Consider the following 25,365-nt stretch of genomic DNA (forward strand, 5'->3'; position numbering starts at 1 on the left):
CAGTGGTACCTCTGGTTATGAACAGGATCCGTTCCGGAGCCCCGTTCATAACTCGTGACGTGTGCAACCTGAAGTGCTGTGTCTGCGCATGTGCACGACACGATTCAGCGCTTCTGCGCATGCGCGTGATGTCATTTGACGCATCTGCGAACTGCCGAACCTGGAAGTAACACGTTCCGTTATTTTGGGGTTTGGTGCGTTCGTAACCCATGTATGCATCCTGAAGCATAGAGGTATGACTGTATTCACATTGCACCCATTTCCAGCTTCAACAGCAGTCTACAGGGGGCAAGCACACAACATTTTACCTGACCACAATCATATAAATGCTGGGCCTTGTGGTTTTATGCTTGGTGCAGGAAGTAGCCTTTAACCACAGCCTCCATAGGGGAGATGCTCACTTCTCACCAGAGTATTGTTTTCACAAGGAATGCTTATTGTGACTAGAAGAAGAAGAAGAAGAGTTTGGATTTGATATCCTGCTTTATCACTACCCAAAGGAGTCTCAAAGCGGCTAACATTCTCCTTTCCCTTCCTCCCCCACAACAAACAACTCTGTGAGGTGAGTGGGGCTGAGAGACTTCAGAGAAGTGTGACTAGCCCAAGGTCACCCAGCAGCTGCATGTGGAGGAGCAGAGACACCAACCTGGTTCACCAGATTATGAGTCTACAGCTCTTAACCACTACACTACACTGGCTCTCATGTCTCATGACTACATGTCATCTGGTAGTTTAAACTGTAGAGTTGCTTCAACTAGACAGAAGTTCATTCTTTTCGTAGTCACTAGATACTACAATGAAAGATAAACCACGGATGTAAACCACTATATATTCCGGTGCCAGACTGACATCAACCATATGACATGAGAGCCAGTGTGATTTTTATCTTGTGAACTGTCCTGAGACCTGCAGGTACAGGGCGGTATACAGATCTAATAAATAATAATAAAATAATGCAAAATAATATTGAAGGGGCGAAAATGCTTTTGTTTATAGTGCATTCTTTATATTCTGAAAGTGGCAGCTGCCTATAGGTGTTGTTTATAATGGATGACCTAATCTGTCGTTTTGTATTCCATTTCCCTTTTCCCCATTCCTAAATTCTCCACATTTCCACAGCCGTTTGCATTTTTTAATAAAAAGAAATCCTCATGAAAATCCACCAGCATGTTCATCCACATTTCTGCTATTAAATATGTTTGTAAGAAATTTTTGCCTAATATGCAGTATTCTTGCATAGCGGTTTCCCCTAAAATAATGAATTTTTGTGTGCTATTTTCACCAATACGTAGCATTTTTACTCCAGTATATGTAGATTTTTGTAGACATTGCTTGGCTGAAGGAACCGCGTTTCAAAATTTGCGCAAGTGTGAATTTCAGTTTGCCTTTAAATGCAAACCGAATCAGATTTCTCCCCCATCCCTAATTTTCATTATTACTCCATATGACCGGCCCTCAATACATTTTTATGTACGGCTTACAAAACAATCATGCAATATCTAGAAATGCAGAATAGAATTCTTAAAACAGCTCAGTAAAAATAGCAACACAAAGCTTTCCCTAGTGGGGACAGAATAAATACTTTTTAGTTTGGCTTAAAATACAAATTTAAAAGGCCTGTGTAAATAAAAAGGTCTTCAGCTGGTGCTGTAAAGAAGGTGCCAGATTAGCCTCTATGAGAAAGCTGTTTTGTTACCAGGGTGCCACCACTGAGAAGACCCTCTCTGTTGTAACCACCAATTTCATTGACTTGGTGACAAATGGAGCTGCGCAATGCAGTGCGCATCCAGGGAGTATCTTAAAACTTGGGTAGGTATATGGTGGAGAACTGTAGTTTCTACCCACAGAGCTACAGTGTCCAGTGCCTTTAAGAACCCCCTGTTCCCATGATTCTTTGGGGGAAATTGTGTGCTTCAAATGTCGGCTGTGGATCTTCAGTCTTTCAGGCTCCCTCTTTGACTTGCAAAGTGAGAATGATGGCACTGTTGAAGTCATGCCCACAGACTCTGTTTATCAATATTGAGGCTCCCTCAGAGGCCCAGTCTGGCCATTCTCAGAAGCCTGTCTGCCATCAATTTGATAATTTATTGTACAAGTATGAAAAGGCAAGAGGGAGAGGAATGCTCAATACCTTCATCTTTCCCCACCCTTATACAGTCATACCTTGGATCCCGAACGCCTTGGCACTCGGACATTTTGGCTCCCGAACAATCGAAACCCGGAAGTGACTGTTCGGTTTGCAAACATTCTTTGGAACCCGAATGTCCGATGGGGCTTTCGCGGCTTCCGATTGGCTGCAGGAGATTCCTGCAGCCAATCGGAAGCCATGCTTTGGTTTCCAAACAGATTCCGATCGACTTCCAAGGTACGACTGTACAGTACATTAAAATAAAAATAAAATAACTGTGTAATATGCTTTTCGTTCCAGGGCAGACTTGCAAGGATCTATTGCTCAAGTGTGAAAGGGCAAGAGAGGATTCACTCAGTGCCTTTCCCAACTGTCAGAAATGACCGACTCATATCGTGTGTCACTTCAGAGGCCCAGAACTAGATGCCTGTTGGTGACCTGGGAGGATGAACTGAAGGGAGAAGGAAAGGGAGGGGGAAAGTGGGGAAGGAGAGAGGAAACATGAGAAAGGAAGCCTATATTGGTCTACACGCTTCATTACTGATTGCAAATTTAGGAAGTGTAAGGGGAAGCAATGTTGTTGCAAACTTGAAGACTTTTCAAATACTGTAGTAGCAATGTGTTGTAACCAGGTTTGTTATGCTGTTTTCCCCTGCCCTTCTTACAAGAAAAGTTGCTGGAAATGTGTACTTGATGAAAAAAAGAAAGAAAGAAAGAAGAGGTGACGAGGCAAAGGAAATTCTGATTGAAAGGAAACTCACACGCTATATCCATTTGAGAGCTAACCACAGCTCTTAACACAACTGTGTAGATGCAGAGGTAAGATAGCCTTCTCAGATAACAGTCTCTTTTCAGAATGCAAAACTTTTAATATTACTGTTCTGTGATTACTTTTCAGCAAACCTTTCTATTTACTTAAGCTGAAGAGGTTTATTTTCTGAATTGTCTATTTCTCTTTCCCATTTTGCCACTGATAATTATATTTCAGGGGTGATTGTGAACCTCCGCTTTCCGTAAGCGAATGGAAATAAATCTATGGGGTATTGCAGAGGGAATATCACATAGTGTTAAAAGCCTCTTTATAATAGCTGATTTATGTGTTGGCATCATTTATTACTAAATGTGGCTAAACAACAACAACAAATCATTTATTACAAAATGTGAAGTAAAAGTAAGGCTCTCTGTAAAATGTTATGGGTGATGTAAATGCTATCTGAACAGTCGTGTGTCCCCCCTCCCCCCGAGTTGTTTAGTGGAGAATTTAAATTACAATCAAATTTACCTCCCCCTTTTAATATTCTACTCTAACGCTGTCTTGCAATAAATATTCTGAAACTGAAATACTAGCTTGGTATTCCAATATGCCAGTCACATATGTTCATTTCACCGTAATACCCTAATGGAGCGATTTGATGCATGTCTGTCTGAAGTTCAGAGGGTCTTACTTGCCTGCAAGGGGGCAGGAAGTGTACATAGGGTTGCAGCCTAAGATTTCTGCAATACCCTTTTTTGTATTTTGAATGAAAGCTATCATACCATCCTATTTCAGAAGACATTTATTATTTCATTTCATTTATTAGATTTGTATACCGCCCTTCAACCTAAGATCTTAGGGAGGTTCACAGAATAACATAAAGGATGTTGTTGTTGTTTAGTCGTTTAGTCGTGTCCGACTCTTCATGACCCCATGGACCAGAGCATGCCAGGCACTCCTGTCTTCCACTGCCTCCCGCAGTTTGGTCAGACTCATGTTGGTAGCTTCGAGAACACTGTCCAACCATCTCATCCTGTCGTCCCCTTCTCCTTGTGCCCTCAATCTTTCCCAACATCAGGGTCTTTTCTAGGGAGTCTTCTCTTCTCATGAGGTGGCCAAAGTATTGGAGCCTCAGCTTCAGGATCTGTCCTTCCAGTGAGCACTCAGGCCTGATTTCCTTCAGAATGGATAGGTTAGATCTTCTTGCAGTCCATGGGATTCTCAAGAGTCTCCTCCAGCACCATAATTCAAAAGCATCAATTATTCAGTGATAAAACAAGTAAATAAGCTATTCAGTATATTTATTAGATTTAGATACAGTGGTACCTTGGGTTAAGAACTTAATTCATTCCGGAGGTCCATTCTTAACCTGAAACTGTTCTTAACCTGAGGTACTACTTTAGCTAATGGGGCCTCCCACTGCCGCTGGACCGCCGTCATGCGATTTCTGTTCTCATCCTGAGGTAAAGTTCTTAACCCGAGGTATTATTTCTGGGTTAGCAGAGTCTGTAACCTGAAGCATCTGTAACCTGAAGCGTTTGTAACCCGAGGTACCACTGTATATAATCTTAAATGAGAGATAAGGATGCCACTGGGTTCGCCAGTGAAACTTTTTCTTGCGATGTAGGAAGAGCAATTATTTACCTTAGTATTTTGTAGCATCCTGCCAAAGGAATAAACATTGTCTTTCTCAGCAATCCCAAAGGCAGCATAGTATCCGTGGGTTCCCCCCCATATTATAGATGGTGAACGCTAATTGATAACAGAACCCAGAAAATCCAATGGCTAAACCAAACCCAGAATCCGGAACTTCCAGGTTTATAGATGGTATTCTTAATAACCACACCAAACTTGTACTTGGTTCTTATTGGTTCACCTAGCTCAGTTTTTGGGGGGGTTTTTAAATAAAAACAAATACAATTGCCTAGACTGAACGCTTTGCACAAGCCCCTACTTTTACATAAACCTGTCTCTGGGTTTTTCGACAAAAGCTTTTCAAAGTCCTAACTGGAGATGCCAGGGATCAAACTGTGGAGATGCCAGGGATCAAACTGTGGAGATGCCAAGGGGAGGTCAAGTGTGTGGCAATACACTTCCTTGCCAGCTGCCTTTGTTGGGACCTGCAGAACAGCTGCTCTATCCCTGAGCTCTGGCACTTAATCTCTATAGGTGGTTCTACAACAATGTTCTTCGAGGTTTACCCTGGAGAACCCTGAGATTCCTTGGAAGCTTCTCGGTAATGGCTGATGCTTCCTTGAAAGGCAGACTGCTGAACAGTCACCTTCTCTTGTAATGTGCAGCTACCGGGGGGGGGGGGGGGGAGAGAGATTTCAGTGACTACTGGGCCTGATCCAAAACAGCAGCCCTACTTTCTGACATTCTGGATATATTTCAAGGTGGGCAGAATTGGTGAATTGCTGGGAGGTGTGGCTCCTTCCCTTGCCTTTCTAAAACAAAATTCTCTAGGGGTTTTGCGAAATGGCAAGCAGCTCCTGGGAAGGAGGAATCATGTGCGGGAGCCAAGGCTGAGAGCCAGAGATTCTGCTTAGCTGAGCAGGTCCAACTTGATATGATGGGGAGGTTACAGAACTAAGCTGCAGCAGGTATAATGCTTTCTTTACAGAAGAGGTGCAGAACCTATGGCCCTCCAAATATCCCTGCTCTGCAACTCCACCACCCCTAGAAAGATCTGATGGGAGTTGAAATCCAATAATATCTGATAGACCACAGGGTTCCTACCCCCTGACTTTCCCACCACAAAGACCTTTCCCATTGGCTATAAAATACGCCTGCTTGCCTGGACTATCTTTCCACCTAGCAGCTGTCTGGAACGAGTTCGTTTCAAAGAGAGTTGGCCACTTATTGTTTTGTTTTGTCATGTTTTACAGCTATAGAAAATAATCCCAGGGAAATACATCAGGCTATCTCTGCCACAAAGGTTCATTGCCAAATGAAGAAACGCAGTGGTAGAAAGCAATGCTAATACTCTGTTATCTTTTTCTGACATTAATGGAAAGTGCAGAAGTCAGAGGTTTTAGAGGTAAGACATCGTGTTGTACTCTTCCTTAACATGCTTTAAATGCTCATTTTTAAAGGTGGTACAGTCCTCTCAGCCCACATTTTCATAGAATCATAGAGCTGGGAGGGTCCCCAAGGGTCGTCTAGTTCAGGGGGTCAGCAAACCTTTCCAGCAGGGGGCCGGTCCACTGTCCCTCAGACCTTGTGGGGGCCAGACTATATTTTGAAAAAAAAAAAATTTCTATGCCCCAGATTCCTGAACTGTCTGCAGGCCACATTTAGAAGGCGATTGGGCTGCATCTGGCCCCCGGGCCTTAGTTTGGGGACCCCTAGTCTAGTCCAACCCCCTGCAATGCTTACAGACCATTGCATGTTTTATGCCTGCATTGAAAAGTTTGAAAACTGTCATCTTCGCAGTGGCAGGTTTTGATATGGTACCCAATTTCTGCACAGGGAGGCCTTCAAGTAAATGACAACTCAATGTATTTTCTTTGACATTGACTAAAATACAGAGCTCCACAATTAGCAGCAGCAGTAGCACAGCTTCTGTATTTTTCCCCTAAAGCCCCTTTCCGCAGGAGCAGGAAGTCTTCTTGGTTGCCTCCACAATTTTGCATCCTTCACAGTGCCTAGGTACCAGTGGAGAATATTCAGATAAAATTCTGCAAAGTTTTCTAAAGGGGTGAAAAGAATAAAAATCTCAGGGAGCTTACAGACACCCCTCCCCTTTTCTGGTGGGATTCAATCACTTCTTGTCCAGTTTAGGCTGCAGAGTTAAAGCTGATTTGGAGCTGTTATGAAACAAACCCAGAATATTTTCTCTTTTTTGTGATAAGTGATGGGAAAATGAAGGAAATACTTGCTGCAACATCATTTAATCTCCCCACAGTCAAATGCTTGTTGAACAGGTTGTCTGGAAGTGACCCAAGAATGGAACTTTTTTTACCTGTTTGCACAGATCTCTTTATCTTTTCAGAATGTCATCACAAACAACCTGATGTGAAGTACCGGGCCATTAGTGGCCAAGCATTTGTTGTGTCGTGTGACGTACCACGAGAGAACCCTGCCTCAATTTTTAACTTTTCTCGTCTTCATGAAAGCTGGCTTCAGTGGATCTGGCGATCAAGAGATGGGGGAGACCCAGTGCTTGTCAGAAAAGAAACCATCAACCCCAGACTGCAGGGAAATGCCCTTTGGTTTAATCCAATAACAGTTCAACATTCTGGAACATATGTCTGCATGAATAGGTCGGTTGCCATGACACACCTCAGTCAGACCTCAGTGTGCACTAGTATTTTGAGAATTTCTTATTTTCTTCATCATATTTTCTTTTTCTCATTTGTTAAAGGGGGAGAAATGTAAGCATCAACTTCATGTTTGGAAATAGAAAGAGAGGGAATTAATTGTGCTTAATGAAGCTGGATCATTCATTTCAAAAGGCTTATATCTCATCTTTGTGCTTTCAGGGGCCTCTCATACTATTAAGTACTGTACATAAAATATGAACTCTGTCCGCTGAAACACATTCCAAATCAAATAGCATTTGACTTTGTTGTTTATATCTTGATACATTCTCTGGACAAATTCTATTAAAAAACAAACCATTGTTATTTAAAACATTTTACAAATGTTCATCATTCAGACTTTTTTTTTTACCTAAATGTTACATATTACCTTAGTACCTTATTATCTCATCGTGACAAATTATGTTAATAGTATCTTTGGAATGATACAAAATAGAAAATTCTTTCCAGTAGCACCTTAGAGACCAACTGAGTTTGTTCTTGGTATGAGCTTTCATGTGCATGCACACTTTGGAATGATAGTTAGTGCTAAATTGATAGGCTATGATCCGAAGATGTCTTTTCCCAGTTGGAAAGGCAATTCCACTCACAAAAAGGAGGTTTGTGATTCCTGCCGACTTCACCTCCATTTGCTCTTCTCTGCACCATAACCCACACCATCCCCAAGGCTTACCTTATTCTCAGGATCTAGCATTTTTTGGGGGGTGCTGCTGCTGCTGGAAGTAGCAGCGTGGAGAAGGGACAGGAATCACTTATGGATCTTAGAATGCATTGCCACACTGTGACTAAAGCAGCCTCTCCCCAGCCTGGCACTCGCTATACTGTATAATGCTCCTTCTACCCTTGAAATAAATTGACCCTTTGGAACTCACTGCCTATTGATGTTAGGCAATCATTTTCCAGCACCTGCCAAAAAGGATTTCTTTGTTTGAGTAAGCCTACCCAGACATGTAAATTTATTACATATATTAATGTACTTTTACTTTTTACTGTATGTTTTTAAACTGCTGGTTTTATTTTGAAAATTGTTAGGCTAACTTGTTTTTTAACGTTGGATGTTATCAGTCATTTTAATGTATATTTTTGTAGAGGTTTAGTGGCATGTAAATAAATAACCACCACTCCCATCAGTCCCAGCCAGCATGGCTATGCTGACTATGGCTGATGGGAGTTGAAGTCCAAACCATATGGAAGGCATCAGACTGGGGAAGTCTGATCGAATATATCTAGTCCAATATTTATCAATAAATTGATATATCAATATCAATATATCTAGTCCCGTATATATCACTTTTCACAATCTAGTTTTCTCTGTATGATTTTACATGTGTTTTCTTTTCGTGTCACACAGGAAAAGCAAGTGTGCCAATATTTTCATAGATGTTCAAACAAGGAAGATGGCCAATTGTTCAGATAGTAGCGTGAGTAACTTGAACCTACTTGTTCTCAGAAAAGGAGTTATTCCTTGTCCAGGAAAAAGCTGTTACAGTGATTTTCAGCAGTCAGAAGTTAACTGGTACAAGGTACGGGTCTCTCTATCTTTAGAGCACTTTGTTTTATCAATCTGAGTCACACTTACATGCAACAAATATACTTGTGGTGAGTGTGGGTGAGGGAAACTTGCTCTCTGGTAGTGTAATGGGTTGAAACTATTTCCACATACAGTTAATGAATGAATGAATCACTCCGTTGCCTGGATTAGTATCTTGGTAAATGATGGCATGTTGAGAGCACAGTTACAATAAACTTGGAAAGACATACCCAAGGGCGTTTGGTGAAGTGTGGATGTCAAAATTCACCGAAGTCATTTTCGTAAATATTTTTAAAAGCCTCTTTATTTCAATTTTGTAATGGTTTGCATTATAGATCTTGCTCCAAAGTTAATGTGCTTTTAAAAGACCTTTGAGTCACAGGCTACAAATAAAATTTGGAACTATAGATTTGTATGGTTATTTCAAGTCAATATTTGAGGTGGCTACTGTGTCCTCATGGTTCCCATTCTATGTCACCTTCGGACCCATGAACAACCCCTCAAAATGCTCTATTTAAAACCCTGTGGCAGGGAAGAGAACATGGGAAGGGGTTTGGAGTAGAGAAATGGTGGGTAGACTTAATGGCTTTCCAACAAGTTTCCTTTCCATCTGGGATGTTTACACTTGCAAAATGCATGGTAGCCCTTATGATAGGACTAGGGCTGTGTTGTTCAACCATGTATCCTCAGTCATGCTTGGACTACAGGTCCCATCATCCTTGACAATTGGCTAGGCTGCTAAGGATAATGGGAGCTTAAATTCAACAGCTTCTGGATATCCAAAGTTGAAGATTACTGGACATGGGGAGGAAATGCAAAGTTACGCTCTCTTGCAACATCACCCACATGACAGACTGGTTCAGAAATGGTGGGAGAGGGAGTGAGATGGGCTTGTGAAAGGAGGGAGCAACACTGAAACAAGAAAAGAAGAATCTCCCTGCATCCGGGATGGGGAACATCTAGCTTTCCAGGCATTGTTGAATTCCCGACTTCCATCAGACACAGCCAGTGGTCCAGAGCTGATGTGAGTTGCAGTCCAGGAACATCTGAAGGGCTGCAGGTTCTCCACTCCTGCTCTACATCCTCAAACTCATTTATCCGTGCCTCTTTCATTTTCCTGAGCCATTTTGCCCCCACTGAGATGGGGGAGGAAGAGACTGGAGCTATACCAACAAGAGGAAGAGGGGTGCTCCCTTCCCTCACATTGATTCCCCTAGCCATTTCAAAAATTGTGGAAGATAAAAGGAAGGGGTTGGTAACTTGGGGGAAGGAGGAGTATAGATCAGCTCAATAGATTCAGCCTATGTCAGCGGCCAATTCCTGTTTTAGAGAGCATTGCAATGTTTGCTTGTTTCTCTCCTTAGAATGGATTAAAAGTAAGACTTCAAAAGGATAAAAGATCAAGCCTGAGATTTGAGGACGATAGTATAGTATTATATCATGTCTACGACGCAGATAATGGTACTTATGTATGTGATTATACACTGACTGACAACAATACCCAATGGACAATGAGAACAATAGTAAACGTAACTATCATTGGTAAGTCATTTTACATCCAGCTTAATAAATGGTTCTGATCTATTGCTTTATATTCTGGCACTTGTATTATATTACATTGTCTCCTACGATTCCCATTTAGTCTCTTCCATTTATATTTTAAAGAAAAAATATTAATATCTATAAATGCTGTTTGTGTAGGTTTACTGAACCTGTCATATCAGACTACTGTAAATAAAAGATTACATTAAATAACTTTACTCAGAAGTAACCATGTGCCTTGTATCTATTCTACAATATACTGCATCATCAAAAACATTCCTAAATCCTTATTAATGTAATACCTTTAATTTGGCCAACTAAAAGGTCACAAAATAGTTCGCAAGTCCTAATAAAGGTTTTGGATTCCACCCCCCCTCCCTTAAAAGCTGACACAGCTGCATTTGCTGTTTGTGCAACTTAGTATATATAGAGAGCTTTTAAAATACAATGTGTATGCTAACCAATCAACCTGTGACCTATGTATGTGATTTTAAGTTGCTTCCAGGAGCCATAGAAAGCTTCTTTCAGTCTCCATGGAAATAACATGACATGTCTAATTGCACAGCATATCCATTTATGGCTATTTGATACCCTTCTCTTTCTCCACAAACAAAAAAATATTGCCTACGGTTTAGTCATTGATTTTCTCACATCATGTTTAATCTGGTTATTAATTGTACATGCAAAAGGTTCATTGGAAATTCCCTAATAGACCCCTTTTTTCATGTCGTAGCACAAGACACTAACAATCGCCCAGAGGTTCTGGATCCCCGTGGTGTGAGAATCCTTGAAGTAAAACTTGGTAAACTGACTATATTCTTAATTTGTTTTGTAATGTTGTCAATAATCCAATGCTATTATCAGAATGGCAATGGCATGCACCTGAGAGGTGCCAGAATTGAGTTCTGGTGAGCTCTGGATGAAAAAAAATCCTGATGATTATTATATCAAATATTATTATATATGACCACTATTGAGCTCATGTCCTCCTTATGGGCTCCACCTAAGCATTTGGTTAGCTCAGGCCTGGCATAGTGATTGGACAAAGTGAGGCATCCATCCCTCCAGCACATCGAAGGCAAAAACCATGATGCCATCTTCCCATTTTTTCTCATGAGAGGACAGCGACCATTTTGGGTGTCGTGATTGAGTGCAATTTCATGCCATGATGCCCCCTGAAAAAGCACTCCCCCCTGGGCGCAGCACCCCGAAAAACGCTCTTTTTTGTGTGTGCGGGAATTGTGGCACAGAACCGCGTGAGATCACAGCGCCCAAAATGGTCACCGTCCTCTCGTAAGGAAAAACAGAATGCCCCAGTTTTTCTGGGACACTTGCTGGGTATGGCCGTTGCCTCAGAAAGCTGAGGCTTTGTGTTGGTGGGTAGGGAGTGAGATCAAGCCTCTGGGCTCTATTGCCAAAAGGTGAAAAATGATTAAGTTGAAGCGGCTCTCATGGTGAGGTGAAGCTGCAATGCTAGCTTCGCAGCAGGCATTTTGTTCCTACTTCTTGGGGGTGGATGCAGTAACAGGCACATTGGCACAACCGTGGGAGCACCAGATTGTCTCCGTGGCAATGTTTCTCCAGCCTCCCCTCCCCCCTGATAAGTGGCAGTGACACACCTTTCAGTGATTTAGGGGACTTCTCCTGCATGCAAAGACAGGCTCTGGTGGATTGAGTGGATGACCCACTGGTCAAAAAGGCGGTTTCTGCCTGCACTATAGAGGGGCAAATGGGGCTTGTCAAACTGGGAAGGTAGCCCATCTAGAAGAAGGAAAACTCTGATCCTAAACCCCCGCTGCCTTGCAGAATATCTTCGGGAGGAGAAAAGGCTAAGAAATAAACCCTAAACAAATCCAGAGTGGAGTCCCTAAGACAGTTGGATGGTGTCTTGTACGCCTCCTCCCAGCAACTCCTGCAGCCAAGCTTGTGCCAAACATATTGCTATGCTTTCCTTTGGACCACATCAGCAAGGCAGGGGGGTTGGCAGGTCTTGTCATTTGAGCAGCCCAGGGCCGCCATATACACTGTCTAGGCTTGTGCCCTGGGAAGGTCATTTTGGTGCTGCCAGCGCAGTGGTTTGAGTTCACCCCAGAGGTGTGTGTATATAATAATAATAATAATAATAATAATAATAATAATAATAATAATAATAATAATTTATTTAGACCCCACTCATCTGGCTGGGTCTCCCCAGCCACTCTGGGCTTCTTCCAACAAATATCAAAGTACAATACAAAGTCACAGATTAAAAACTTCCCTAAACAGGGCTGCCTTCAGGTATTTTCTAAATGACAGGTAGTTGTTTATCTCTCTGACCCCTGATGGGAGGGCGTTCCACAGGGCGGGCGCCACTACCAAGAAGGCCCTCTGCCTGGTTCCCTGTAGCTTTGCTTCTCGCAGTGAGGGAACCGCCAGAAGGCCCTCGGTGCTGGATCTCAGGTGTACTCCATTGTGTCGCTGGACAGATGGCTTACGACAACCAACAATATCGCCCTTCATCCATAGATCCCAGGGCGGTTCACAACATGAAAATACAAGAGAAAACACAACATACGGAATCAACAACAACAACACAAACCAATAGCCCACATCCCCATGCTTCTACTTCAGATCTAAAAAATGTGCATACATACTGATTTTTATGTGTGGTTTTTCTTCAGGGCAACCGCTTGAGCTCAAATGCCGAGCACAGTTTGGTTTTGAACTAAATGCTTCCTCTTTGATGCAGTGGTACAGAGAAGCTGGTGAACGGAAGCAACTGCTAAAGCAAAAATGGTATGGACAGTCTCCAACTTGAATACATGTATTTGTAGAATGTAAGCAGCTAGCAAAAGAACAGTAGAGCCAAAACAGTATTCTTGTTTAATTTCATACTACAGTTCCCTTCAGCTTATGCCAGCATGGCCAATGATAGAGAATGATAGGTTGGGGAAATCTGTTGTAGCACATGTTCAAAATGCTAATGTAACTGGAAGAGGATTAGCGAAGGCTTTTCCATGTTTTCCTCCCCTCCCGTACACAGATGGGATTCCTCTCTTTCCATGTGACTCCAACCTTGGCTTTGGTAGTAGTTCCATAACTGTGAATCTTAAAGTCCTCTTTTTGGGAAAAGGATACAGGGAAGAGGATACAGTAAACTGAATGGGAAGCATAATGCAGTCCAACCTTTGGCTGGAGTTCAGCAGTAATGTTTAAGGCAGCAGAATGTTTAAGGATATGAATTCCCTGGGAAGAGGGAACCAAAAAAAAAAAAATCCTTCCAGTAGCACCTTAGAGACCAACTAAGTTTGTTCTTGGTATGAGCTTTCGTGTGCATGCACACTTCTTCAGATACCACACGAAAGCTCATACCAAGAGCAAACTTAGTTGGTCTCTAAGGTGCTACTGGAAGGAATTTTTTTATTTTGTTTCAACTACAGCAGACCAACACGGCTACCTACCTGTAACTGGGAAAAGGGGTTGTTGTTAAAGCACTCTAGGAATTGTAGCTGTGTGAGAGGATTGTCTCCTAACAATTCCCAGTGCCCTTAACAAATTACAGTTCTACAGTTCCCAGGATTCTTTGGGGGGTAAGCCATGATTGCTTAAAGTATCATGGAATCATAGAATTGTAGAGCTGGAAGGTACCCGAAGGGTCATCCAGTCCAATCCTCCGCAATGCAGGAATCTCAGCTATTCTAACCTCTGCTTAAAAACCTCCAAGGAATGAGAGCCCACAACTTCCCGAGGGAGACTGTTCTACTCCTTGAAGGGGGACCACCATCTATCCTTCTCTGGGTGTCCCCACCAAATGAGGTCCATAGAGTGGCTACTGTAGATGTAGCCTTTTCAGTGTTGGCACCCTGGTTATGGAACACCCTCCCCAGAGAGGCTTTCCTGGAGCTGATGTTATGTGGTTCTTTCTCGTACCAAATGAAGACCTTAAAAAAAAAAAAATTCTGAAGAATTTTCAGTGTTTCAAAGTACTTTTTAGATTTACTGTCCTGGCCTATTTCCCATTGCTGGTTTTAGATTTTATTTTTTATCTTGGGTTTTTGTATTTGATGGCACTATGATTATCTTATTGTTGGGTGGAATATAGATAGTAAGAGTAAATAAACGGAAGCAACAAATGAATATTTTCTAAAGAGTGTGTCCATGGGCTGTGGCTCCTACATGGGTTCGTCGGCCAGGCTCCAGGGGAGACGTTGTAATCCTGTGTTTCCAAGAGGTTGGTAAATATGCAACTGCCCTGATTTTTGCTATTTGGGTCATCACCGCCTTTATAGAAATCAGAGCCATCACCTGCACAAATATGGGGTTGGTGGCACCAGGGACTACTGTAACTGTGTGAGAATGAATGCTACAAGTGGCTGACGAAAGCGTTATTCTATTTAGGGTCAATCCAAAGGAACTAGAAGGCAGCTGCTTTGATCTTGCTTTCAACCTGACCAATTTAACCGAAGAGGATTTATGCAGCCAATTCATCTGCCTGGCTCAAAACTCCATTGGGAACACCACGGGGGTGTTCAGATTTAAGAAGAGAACAGAAAGAGGTAAACTGGCAAACCACCTAGCATGCAGTGTTCTTTTATTTTCATTTATTTTACAAGTTACATTTGGGTTAATATCCCCGGTCTGCTTCTGGCTTTGATTAAAATTGCCTTTCCGTTTTCCGATCGTCAGAGAGGTTCTTTAAATTGTGGCAGCAGGGCATAGCTGTCAAGTTTCGGATTTGAAAATAAGGGATCAGCAGACTCACCTGTCCCAGGGACAGTCACATGGCAGTGGTGGGCGGAGCCAGAAGCAAAAGTGGGCGGCACTGGTGTGAACGCGCGCATTAGGCTTACTGTATTTTGGAAATGCTGCCCATGGGCTACGACGCCTGTAAGCGCGGGAAATGGCTCCCGCTTGCTTTGAGGCTGCAAGGGGGCGAGGTCTTCCCAGTCCCTGGCCAGCAGGGGGAGGGAGAGGAGCTTCCTTTGAAAAAACGGGAAGTTAAAGGGATATAAAAAATAAGGGATAGCAACGGGAAACTGCTTGAAATAAGGGAGATTCCCGGGGAAAACGGGATACTTGACAGCACTGCAGCAGGGAGAGGGAACAAGAGTAGAAGCTCTGAGATTCTAAACCTTTTTTTTACCTGGGAAAGACATTTGGCAGCTTGGTCTTCACGTGCCCTACTCCAGCATCTCCTTATCTTCTTACAAACAAAATTTAAGAAGAGAACAAACCAAACCCCACCAAAAATAAATAAATGCTTCTCTTATTTTTTGTTTCCTTTTTTAGCTCTTCACTTCTTGCTCACTTTGTGCTGTTCCATGACAACTGTATTTCTAATCTTTTTGGGAAGTATGGTGGTTTACCGGCACCGGATTGAAATAGTGCTGTTATATCGGAATTATGTGGCCAAAGGTGAAACTGTCGGCGGTAAGAGCTTGTGTTCTACTTTTCTTACCTTGGCAATTATCTTTACTGTGAACGGCCTGTTCTCTGTTTATTTATGACACATGTATCCCGTGTTTGCTCCAGGAAACACACGGTGGTGTACAAGGTTCCCTTATTCCCTCACAGCAACCCTGTGAGGTAGGTAAGATGGAGAGGTTAGTGACCGGGACAAGATTGCCAGTAGCAGTTTGTGGTGTGCCGCTCACCTGGCTTCCCAGAGCCAAGAGGTTGGCGGTTGAGGCAGCAGGGAGATGGACGTGATATGGGAATAGTGACAGGACTGCTGGATGAGCTCTGCTGCTGTCTTCACTGCTCTGAGCTCCCTGCTTCCTCACTTCCCTCACTCTAAGCAACCAACAGCAGTACTCGGCTTTGGGAAACAAGGTGCACACAGGTGCCACTGTGGTCTAAACCACTGAGCCTCTTGGGCTTGCCAATCAGAAGGTCGGCGGTTCGAATCCCCGCAACGGGAGTGAGCTCCCGTTGCTCTGTCCCAGATCCTGCCAACCTAGCAGTTCGAAAGCATGCCAGTGAGTTTACGTAGATAATTAGGTACTGCTGGGGCAGGAAGGTAAACAGTGTTTCTGTGCGCTCTGGTTTCTGTCATGGTGTTGTGTTACGCCAGAAGCGGTTTAGTCATGGTGGCCACATGACAACAACGCCTGCTCCCTTGGCCTGAAAGCGAGATGAGCGCCGCAACCCCATAGTCACCTTTGACTGGACTTAACCGCCATGGGGTCCTTTACCTTTTTACCTTTAACATAAAATCTCATATGTTGTGAGTTTAAAAATAAATTAATTAATGCAGATTTGGGAAGGGATGATTTAAAACTGAGGCATTAAAAGCATCGGGTAAAAGGCGAACTCAGCTGGATAACACCAAAACTTTGTGGACAGCAGGATCTAGAATCAATAGACTGAAAGCAGAATGTTGGGGATGAACAATTGTGGATTGAGAAAAGCTACGTTTTTGTACACAGCACCCAAGGCCAGGTCACTTATTCTGGCAGGTGTGGTAGAAAATTCCACACATGCCTTTCTCCCTCCCCCCCCCCCATGTCAGTAAAAACAACAATAAATTAAATACTATTAATTTTCTGCTCTTCTATGACGCCCTGAATCAACTGCCTGAGGTGATGACCTCACTCTGCCTAATTGTAGGGACCCCGAGAGGTCATGCAAAATTACTAGATAAGTTTGATTAGCTGTGCACTAATGCAAGGTTTGAGAGGATGTGTACAGCAGAGTGTTGAGTGGGCGGGACACAATTAGTGGGATTTTACCATGGATTTAGCTTTTAGCCTCTGGTTTTGTGCTTACTTTCTTAGAAATCACTCTGCATTTATTTATGACATTTTCTGAATATATAATTATAAACGACATTATGTGCACAAGTTGAAGAACTGGGCAATTATAAATTATGAAGTGCATGCTCCGGGGGGATTTGAAAAATACTACATGTTAAGGTCACGGAATTGGGGACTCTTGGTAATAATACCTTTGCAGTCACCTCATGACTCACCATTTGGAAGTGGCAGGGAGGAAAGAAGGGGAAAGTCCTCGGAAAGAGTTGTGTTTCAGTATGAATCAGGCAGCATGACCTCTCAAGGAATACTGCTCAAGGCAGACTCCTAATTTTGTGTGGTGTGGGTGGAGACATACCAGAATGATGAGCAAGATCTTGTTAGTATAGAAAGGCCTGTTTAGCCTAGCATAAAGTAAAGCTGAGTGAAGAGGAAATTAAGCTCAAGGACAAGGCAGGTGAAGAAAAAAAAAAACAACTTCATGAAATAAAATGAGGTCAAGAAGCAAGAAGATTTGTAAAACAAAAAACCCTGAAATTCTGAAGAAGAAATAAGAGTTGGGAATCTGTTTTATTTTAAATACAGTCTTACCTTGGTTTTCAAACGTCTTGGGAGTCTAACGTTTTGGCTCCCGAACGATTGAAAACCGGAAGTGATTGTTTCGGTTTTCGAATGTTCCTTCGGAACCCGAACGTCCGATGCGACTTCCACGGCTTCCGATTGGCTGCAGGACAGCCAATCACAAGCCGCACCTTGGTTTCTGAACATTTTGGAAGTCGAACGGACTTCCGGAATGGATATCGTTCGACTTCCAAGGTACCACTGCATTTTGCTCTGCCTTCATGGTTATGTTTGGTCCGGAGAAGCTAAGATTAAGAGGAGACATAGCCATCCTCAGATACTGTGTGTGGAGAAGGCTGTCCTGCAGAAGATGGAACAAATTTGTTGTCATTGCTCCAAAGGTGGGACCAGAACTAAGGGGTGGGTGCTGAAAAGAAGCCGATTGTGGTTAAACGTTAGGAGAAACTTCCAATGGCATTGGAAAGTGATGAGCTGTCCTTTGCTGTAGGTATTTAAGCAGAAGCTGGATCGTCAGGAATGCTGTAGTTTCATCCTGCATTGTAGACACCGCTCAGAGAGGATGGATAGAAGGATCTGCCAGTTTAAGTTCTCTCAGTTTCTCATTTTTCCAATCTTAAATCCAGTTCCCCACATCTTGACATCAATTTGTCATTTTTTTTCCAATCCTCATGGAAATTATTTAGCATTTTAGTGCCAATTTCTCCTAATTTTTGTATGCAGTTTTGACTAATGTATGCATTGCTGCTAGCAAATTCTCCTAATCTATACCATTTTCACTGATGTATTAATTTTAATGCATACTTTCTCATAATATAGGCATTTTCTGGTTGGAGAACTGCACCGTTAAATTCAAATAAGTGTGAGTTTCAGAGGGAGGCTGTGTTACAGTCTTCATGTTGTTTTGGATAAGTGCAAACTTGATAGGTTCATCTTTAAATGTGAACTGAATTGATTTTTCTCACCCATTCCTAATCGGGGGGTTGGACCATATGACAACCTCACTCACTTACTTCTCCAAAATTCTTGCATAGGCAGCTTGTATTTATGAAAGATATTGAAGATACTTTAAAGTATCTAAAAATACTCTCTGGAAGACTAGAAAGGTCACTTGCTAAAGCCCCAGATTATGTACAAAAGGGATGGGTTCAAAGGGGTTTTGAGAGACAAAATGTTCTACTTAAGGTTGCAAGGCACATTATTAAAATAGAAATCGTTTCCGTTTTGGGCACGGCATAGTTTCCAGATAATAGGTCATGGCCTATGAAGATATTACATGTGTGGGATGTACATGTTCTGGAATATTGTGGTTGACCACAGTTTCCCAGAATGTGTGCACCATATGTACACACACACACACACACACACACACACACACGTGTGTCTGCACATGGGATTCACTCAGTTGTCTACAAGGGAGTGGCTTTCATGTGAAAATTTGTTAACAGGTAAAAGTTACCTCAGTTTCTTGGCCCCAGCAAAGGTACCTTCGTAGTGTAAGAAACCGACAGTTAACACTCTGTTTTCTTGTAGTGGCCTCTGCTGGTCAAATTAAGAACCAACTATTGTTTGGTGTTTTAAAGGATTCATTTCTGAAAGATGAAGGTGCCGTACCCCTGATTTTACTGGGACATCCTGGAATCACAGAAACCATCCTGGCTTCTGATTGGATCCCAAAATGTACCGTCTTTTGGCCCTGCACTCTTGCATGAGCCAAAAGACACACTTTGCCCAGGGGTCTTTCACAAGCCAGGTGAGGGGTGAGCGCATACGGTAATTTTGAGAACAGCAGTGGCAATGTTTGTACGGACAGCCATGTCTCTTCGCATGCATATGAAGGTAGGAGAGGGTGATATTTTTACCCTCAGTGCGGCTCTTCACGCTATGCCTAGCAGGGGCAGTGTGTGCTTTACTCTCTTCTTTATCCTGTTTAATAATATCAGCTTCACTGTTATACTTTGGAGTCCTGTATTTCTAATGAAAAAGGTCTTTATACACACATCACTGTGTTCCAGGCTTACCTGTCATGGACAAAACAATAGCCTATGGAATCTGCTCCATTAGGGTAAATGGGGCATTGCCCCACCAGCCTCAACCTGCTCTCTGCCTTCCTCCCACCTTTCTTTCTTTCTTTTTTCTTTTTTTCATATATTCTTTATTGAAAAAGGGAAAGTATGAAATTACAAGTGTCCAGATAAGACATGATAAACAGGAAGAAACAAGAAATAGTACCCATGTAGAAAACAGAACAACAACAACAACAACAACAACAACAACAACAACAAGATATATATCAGGATGCATGAAATAGTATATGAGATGCTCTTATTTTGTTACATTGGGCTGCTCAAGGTTTATTGGCAACTGTGTAACAAATATTTGCATGAAAATTGGCAAGTAATTTTAAAATATAATTTATTCATTAAATTCATTTGCCACCTGCCAACAACAGGGCAGCGAACACCAATCAAAGCAATGCATGCAATGAAACCATACAAATATATTGATTTTTTTTTTTTAAATACTTCGCTTTTACAAAATACCCCAAAACCCAAATTTAATATTCAAAATGTCCAAGAGCAGGGATCTGGACTGTGCTGAGAACATACTGGCACCAGCCTTCAGGTGGGACATGGGGGAACAGAGAATGCCATCTTTCTTATAACCAATCCAGGAAGGAGCATTGTCTATCTGCTTCCTCTTCCTCTTCCTCTTCCTCTTCCTCTTCCTCTTCCTCTTCCTCTTCCTCTTCCTCCTCCTCCTCCTCTTCCTCCTCCTCAGTCCCAGGGATGCCCTTCTAGAACTTGGCTGAGAAGAGATTGAGAACAAAACTAGGACCAAGTGGCTCTGCCTTGTCATTGGCTCTGCCTCTGCCTGCTATGGACCTTTGTGCCCTAAGAGTTCCAATGGCCATCAGCCACCACAGGCTTTATCAGGATATAACACAACCCTGGGCATTAGATATCCAAAGAGAGAAACTTTGCTGAACGGCAGGTGAAAAGACAGAAGAGGGAGAGAGGAGAGCAAAAAGGACATTGAAAAGCGACAGGAAAAACCTGGCAATATACTAAGAATCCCTGGGGTGGATCTAGACACATTTTTTATTTTATTTAAAGCAATTCAGTTAAACATGTTGTAAACTTCATACAGGGAAATCCTGTTGGCGAAAGATGGCACTCCACAGCGCCATCTGGTGTCCCAGTGTTATAATGCAAATAAAGCGTTTTGTCTTGACAAATGGAGTTGAGTCCCTGCTCTGTTCAATATGGAATAACTAGCTGTTTTGGCAAGGCGTATTTGCACCTAGGGTACAGTTCACCCAGAATACCAGAGGTGGTGGTTTGACTCAGAGAGGTTATGGCTGAAAGTGAGATTTGAAAGTGAGATGTGCCTGCTTACTGCTAAGAAACGAGGGGGGGGGTGGATTTTAATTTGCCTTTCACTTTTTAATATTTTCCATTGCGCTTTCAGTAGTACTTTTTACCATCTCTATGGCTGGTTTCCTTTAAGATGGGGATTCAGCTAAGACTCCTCTTCCATAGCCATGCCCCACTATTTCAGAAAAAATGTTGTTGCCTCCCGTCTTTTCTCACCTCTCATCTTTCTTTAAAGGATGTTTGCTTCTTCGCTGCTTCATTTAACTTTGTCCTTTAAAATTTTTTTAGATGGCAAGGAATTTGATGCATTTGTGTCCTATACAAAACCAGATCTCCCTGAAGCAGATCACGCGCTACTTGATGAGGAAAAGTTTGCCTTGGAGATTCTCCCTCAAGTTTTAGAAAACAAATATGAATATAAGCTATGTCTCACTGAACGGGACATCCTTCCAGGAGGAGGTAACATCTCACATAATTGCATAATAATAAAACCAACTCTTCAAACACATATATTTGTGTTAGGAAACTTTATCTGCACCTAATGTCCATGTGTAGATTTACACATACAGCAAAACTGGCATCCCTTCACCTCTCGCTTTCTCTTCTGCTCGCTTCGCTACGTCATAGTTGTGGCGCCCTGCAGCGCCCCCTAGGCTTGGCGCCCAGTGCTGCAGAACCACTTCCACTGCCCTAAAATCCACCAGTGCTCCTGTACTGCTTGGGGGAGGGTGATTTTCAATGAGAAAATAGGACAAGGAAACAGCCACTGAATTTGTGCCTTAGATTACAATCCTATGCTTTAAGGAAACAAAACAAGACTGGGTTTGGGAGATGAATTGCAGGTTTTCAGCTTGGAAGGGGTGTTCCTTTATCTCTTTCACAAGGCTCAAAGACTACAGCTGGTTCTGGGCCAGGGTGGGTTTGGAAAAGAAACCATTACTCTGCCCATTACAGAGCCCTTAGAAACAGTTTTGGGGATGGATTGGAGTGTGGTATATGTGGCTAGAGTGTCAGTTGGAAGTAGTAGTAGTAGTAGTAGTAGTAGTAATAATAATAATAATAATAATAATAATAATAATAATAATAATTTGTACCCCGCCCATCTGGCTGGATTTCCCCAGCCACTCTGGGCGGCTTCCAACAAAAATCAAATACATTAAAATATCACACACTAAAAGCTTCCCTAAACAGGGCTGCCTTCAGATGTCCTCTAAATGTAGTTGTCTATCTCTTTGACATCTGAAGGGAGGGAGTTCCACAGGGCGGGCGCCACTACCGATAAGGCCCTCTGCCTGGTTCCCTGTAGCTTTGCTTCTCGCAGTGAGGGAACCGCCAGAAGGCCCTTGGCGTTGGATCTCAGTCTCCGGGCTGAATGATGGGGGTAGGACTGGAATGAGGAATAGGACTCTTCAACATTCCCTTGTCCATCAGGTTTAGAGCACATTCGAGCCAGTAAACATATAGGCACATTCCAGTTTCTGCCATTCTTCACCACAGATGTTTTCCATCACCCTTGCATTCACCACTGTGCCAGGGTATAAGAATATCTGCAGGGAGGCAGCGTGTTTTGTATAATAAATTGGTAAGAATATTTTTGTCCCTTCCTTTTCCCAGCATACACTGATGACATTGTGAACGCTGTCAAGAAGAGCAGACGGGCAATTGTGGTGTTAAGCCCAAGCTATGTCAACGGCCCAGCCCTCTTTGAGCTCGAAACAGCCGTCAACACTGTGCTGGAAGACAAGGCAATAAAACTCATCCTAATTCAATTCAAGTCTTTCCAGGAGCCACAGTCATTACCTCACAACGTGAAGATAGCTCTCAGGGTTTTGCCCAGGGTTACCTGGGAAACATCTACCTCTCCCACTGTAAATAAGCAATTCTGGAGAAAACTGCTGCGTCACATGCCAGCGAAAGATCCCAACACAGCTGAAGACAATTGGCGTTGGTTTCCCCGCATTTGGTTATTGGGCACGGATAAGAAAAATGCCACTGCAGGGAGGACAAACTGGACAAAAAAATGGAGGAGGATTTGGGAAAGAACTTCCCTAAACTGAGGACTTGCCAGGAGAGGGGCTGTAGCTCAGTTTTAGAGAACATATATCAAATACAGAACCTTCCCTAGCCTTGAAAGGATGTTGGGCTGTGGAGCTGAGAGAAACCTTGACCTGAAACCATTGGCGGTTTAAACAGACTTTGTGGCCTAATGGTCAAACATCATATGTTAAAGTGTGGTTATCTTTCACTCATAGTAAAATGGAAATATCCTTATAGAAGTCAGTATTTTGTAATAGTAAAGGGTGCTGAATGCAGCTGAGCTGTGCCATGCTTTCATAACACAACTATTTATTGATAATTATTACATGCATCAGTGGGTAGTGCCCACCTGCTGGAATAAACTTTGGACAAATAAGTGTTTTTGTACCATCTCTGTTAACTGGAATGAAATTGTGGTTCCCAACTTACAGGCTGTGTTCAACTTACTCCCTAATAAAAGTGTGTTCATTGGTAAGTCTCAATGGCAGAAATGTGACTTCAGCAGTTTCAAGATAGTGGTTTCCATAATCTCCAGTTATATGCATGCTTAGTCAGAGGCTAAGTATGATCTGTCTGACACCTTATTGTGGACACCTTTCCATTGTCGCCAAATTTGACACCAAATTATGCCCTGGGACCCTTGGCATTTGGTTATCATGGAAAGGACTAGAATTTTGAGTAAAGACCTTTTAACATGCTCTCCTTTCCCTAGGACTCGTCTACACTTTCCTTTGTCCCACAATTTCTTCCATTTGGTCTGTGACTTCTAGGCATGCATCCAATAGGTTTTTCTTTTTTTTTTCCTCCCACATCTTTCCCCAAGAAGACCCTTTGTTTACTGCAAAAAAAACCAATTGGCCTTTAAAAAAAAAACTATTGAGATATATTAATTGCCAAACAATTTACATAAAATATCAAAGAAAAGATGAAGAGAAATTGGGACAGACAGGAAAAAAGACAAAACCACAATAACAACACTAGACCTTAACTAACAACACATCAACTAACATCACACACCCTTTTGACTTCCAATTCATCTCTTTGTGTTTTCAGCATGTTCTTAGCCTATACACAATTTCTGTTGTATCTATTACATATCTGAAATTATCTACATTCATCACTTTCTTTTTAATCTTCAAGATTCAGTCTAGACCTGTCAGAAGATTTGCATTTCCACAATATTGTTTTAAGTATTCTTTAAATATTGTCCACTCTTTACACACTTTCTGGTTTGAGTTTCCTCTTATTCTCCCAGTCATTTTCACAAGTTCTAAGTATTCTATCATCTTCGCCTGCCAGTCAAGCTTTGTAGGAATTGATTCATCCTTCCAGTTTTTTTACTACTAGAATTCTAGCCGCCGTGGATGCGTACATAAATATATTTCTAAAGTTTTTGGGGATTTCAGTGGACATGATACCTAGCAGAAAGGCTTCTGGTTTTTTTTTGGAAGGAGACTTTAAGAATCTTTTAAAGTTCGTTATATATTATACCCCAAAATTCTCGTATCATCACACAGTCCCACCACATGTGCATTAGGGTACCCTCCCCTTTTTTACATCTCCAACAAACATTTGATTTTTTAAAAATACATTTTGGCCAATTTGGCCAGGGTCAGGTACCATCGATAAAACATTTTCATCACATTTTCTTTCAAATTATAACATATGGTGAACGTTATATCTTCTTTTCAGATATGTGTGTGTGTGTGTGTGTATCCCAATTGGCCTTGCTCTGATTCAGCAGTAAGCACCAAGTTTTCCCAGGCAAAGCAGAAAAACCTCTCCGCCCCGAGCCTAGAAGTCACGAATGAAACAGAAGTATGGATGCGGTATGGGAAGTTCAATGCCTAGTCCTGCAAGTCACACATCTTTGTTTTAACCAATGCTGTCTCTCGCAATTTTTGCTTCCCCTTCTCTTCTCTCGATGAGTGGTGGCACATTTTATGAACAGTCCCGAAGTACAGAGAAGACATGTTTATAAGCAAGGAAATGCAATAGGAGCAGTTGGAAAATGGGATGCGCTGTAACTTGGTTCCCTGAAATTAAGTTGACCATGCAAATTTACAGGGCGTTTTCACATAAGATAAATTCTCCCATGTTGTGAATATTGCTTTCTTGCATGAAATTTTATTGACGCTGGTATGCATGGTCACATAGCGAAGCGTTGAGCACATGGTGTTGTGTGTATACTGTGGAAATTTTTGCTTAGTCCTTTTCAGAAACTATCATTGAACTGATGAATGCAAATGAGAGGAATTCGCTCTGCACATTCAAAATGCTCACTCTCAATTCAAATATGTCAATTGTGTCCAGATTTTATCATTATCCCACCTTTCTTCTAGGGAGCACAACACAGCTATCCCT

General features: G+C 42.3%; 1 protein-coding gene across 1 annotated transcript; it reads left to right on the forward strand.

Moving 5' to 3' along the window:
- Positions 1 to 2,755: 2,755 nt before the first annotated feature.
- IL18RAP (interleukin 18 receptor accessory protein) lies at positions 2,756 to 23,481 on the forward strand. Its single transcript, XM_033147635.1, is given in 12 exon segments — positions 2,756 to 2,947; positions 5,771 to 5,922; positions 6,877 to 7,147; positions 8,556 to 8,727; positions 10,100 to 10,277; positions 11,011 to 11,079; positions 12,938 to 13,052; positions 14,655 to 14,812; positions 15,546 to 15,686; positions 21,253 to 21,423; positions 22,579 to 22,973; positions 22,976 to 23,481. Coding segments are annotated over 11 exon segments (1,848 nt in total). The 5' UTR covers positions 2,756 to 2,947; positions 5,771 to 5,858; the 3' UTR covers positions 23,090 to 23,481.
- Positions 23,482 to 25,365: the final 1,884 nt, after the last annotated feature.

Source organism: Lacerta agilis, chromosome 4 (genome assembly GCF_009819535.1).
Source record: "Lacerta agilis isolate rLacAgi1 chromosome 4, rLacAgi1.pri, whole genome shotgun sequence".
NCBI lineage: Eukaryota > Metazoa > Chordata > Lepidosauria > Squamata > Lacertidae > Lacerta > Lacerta agilis.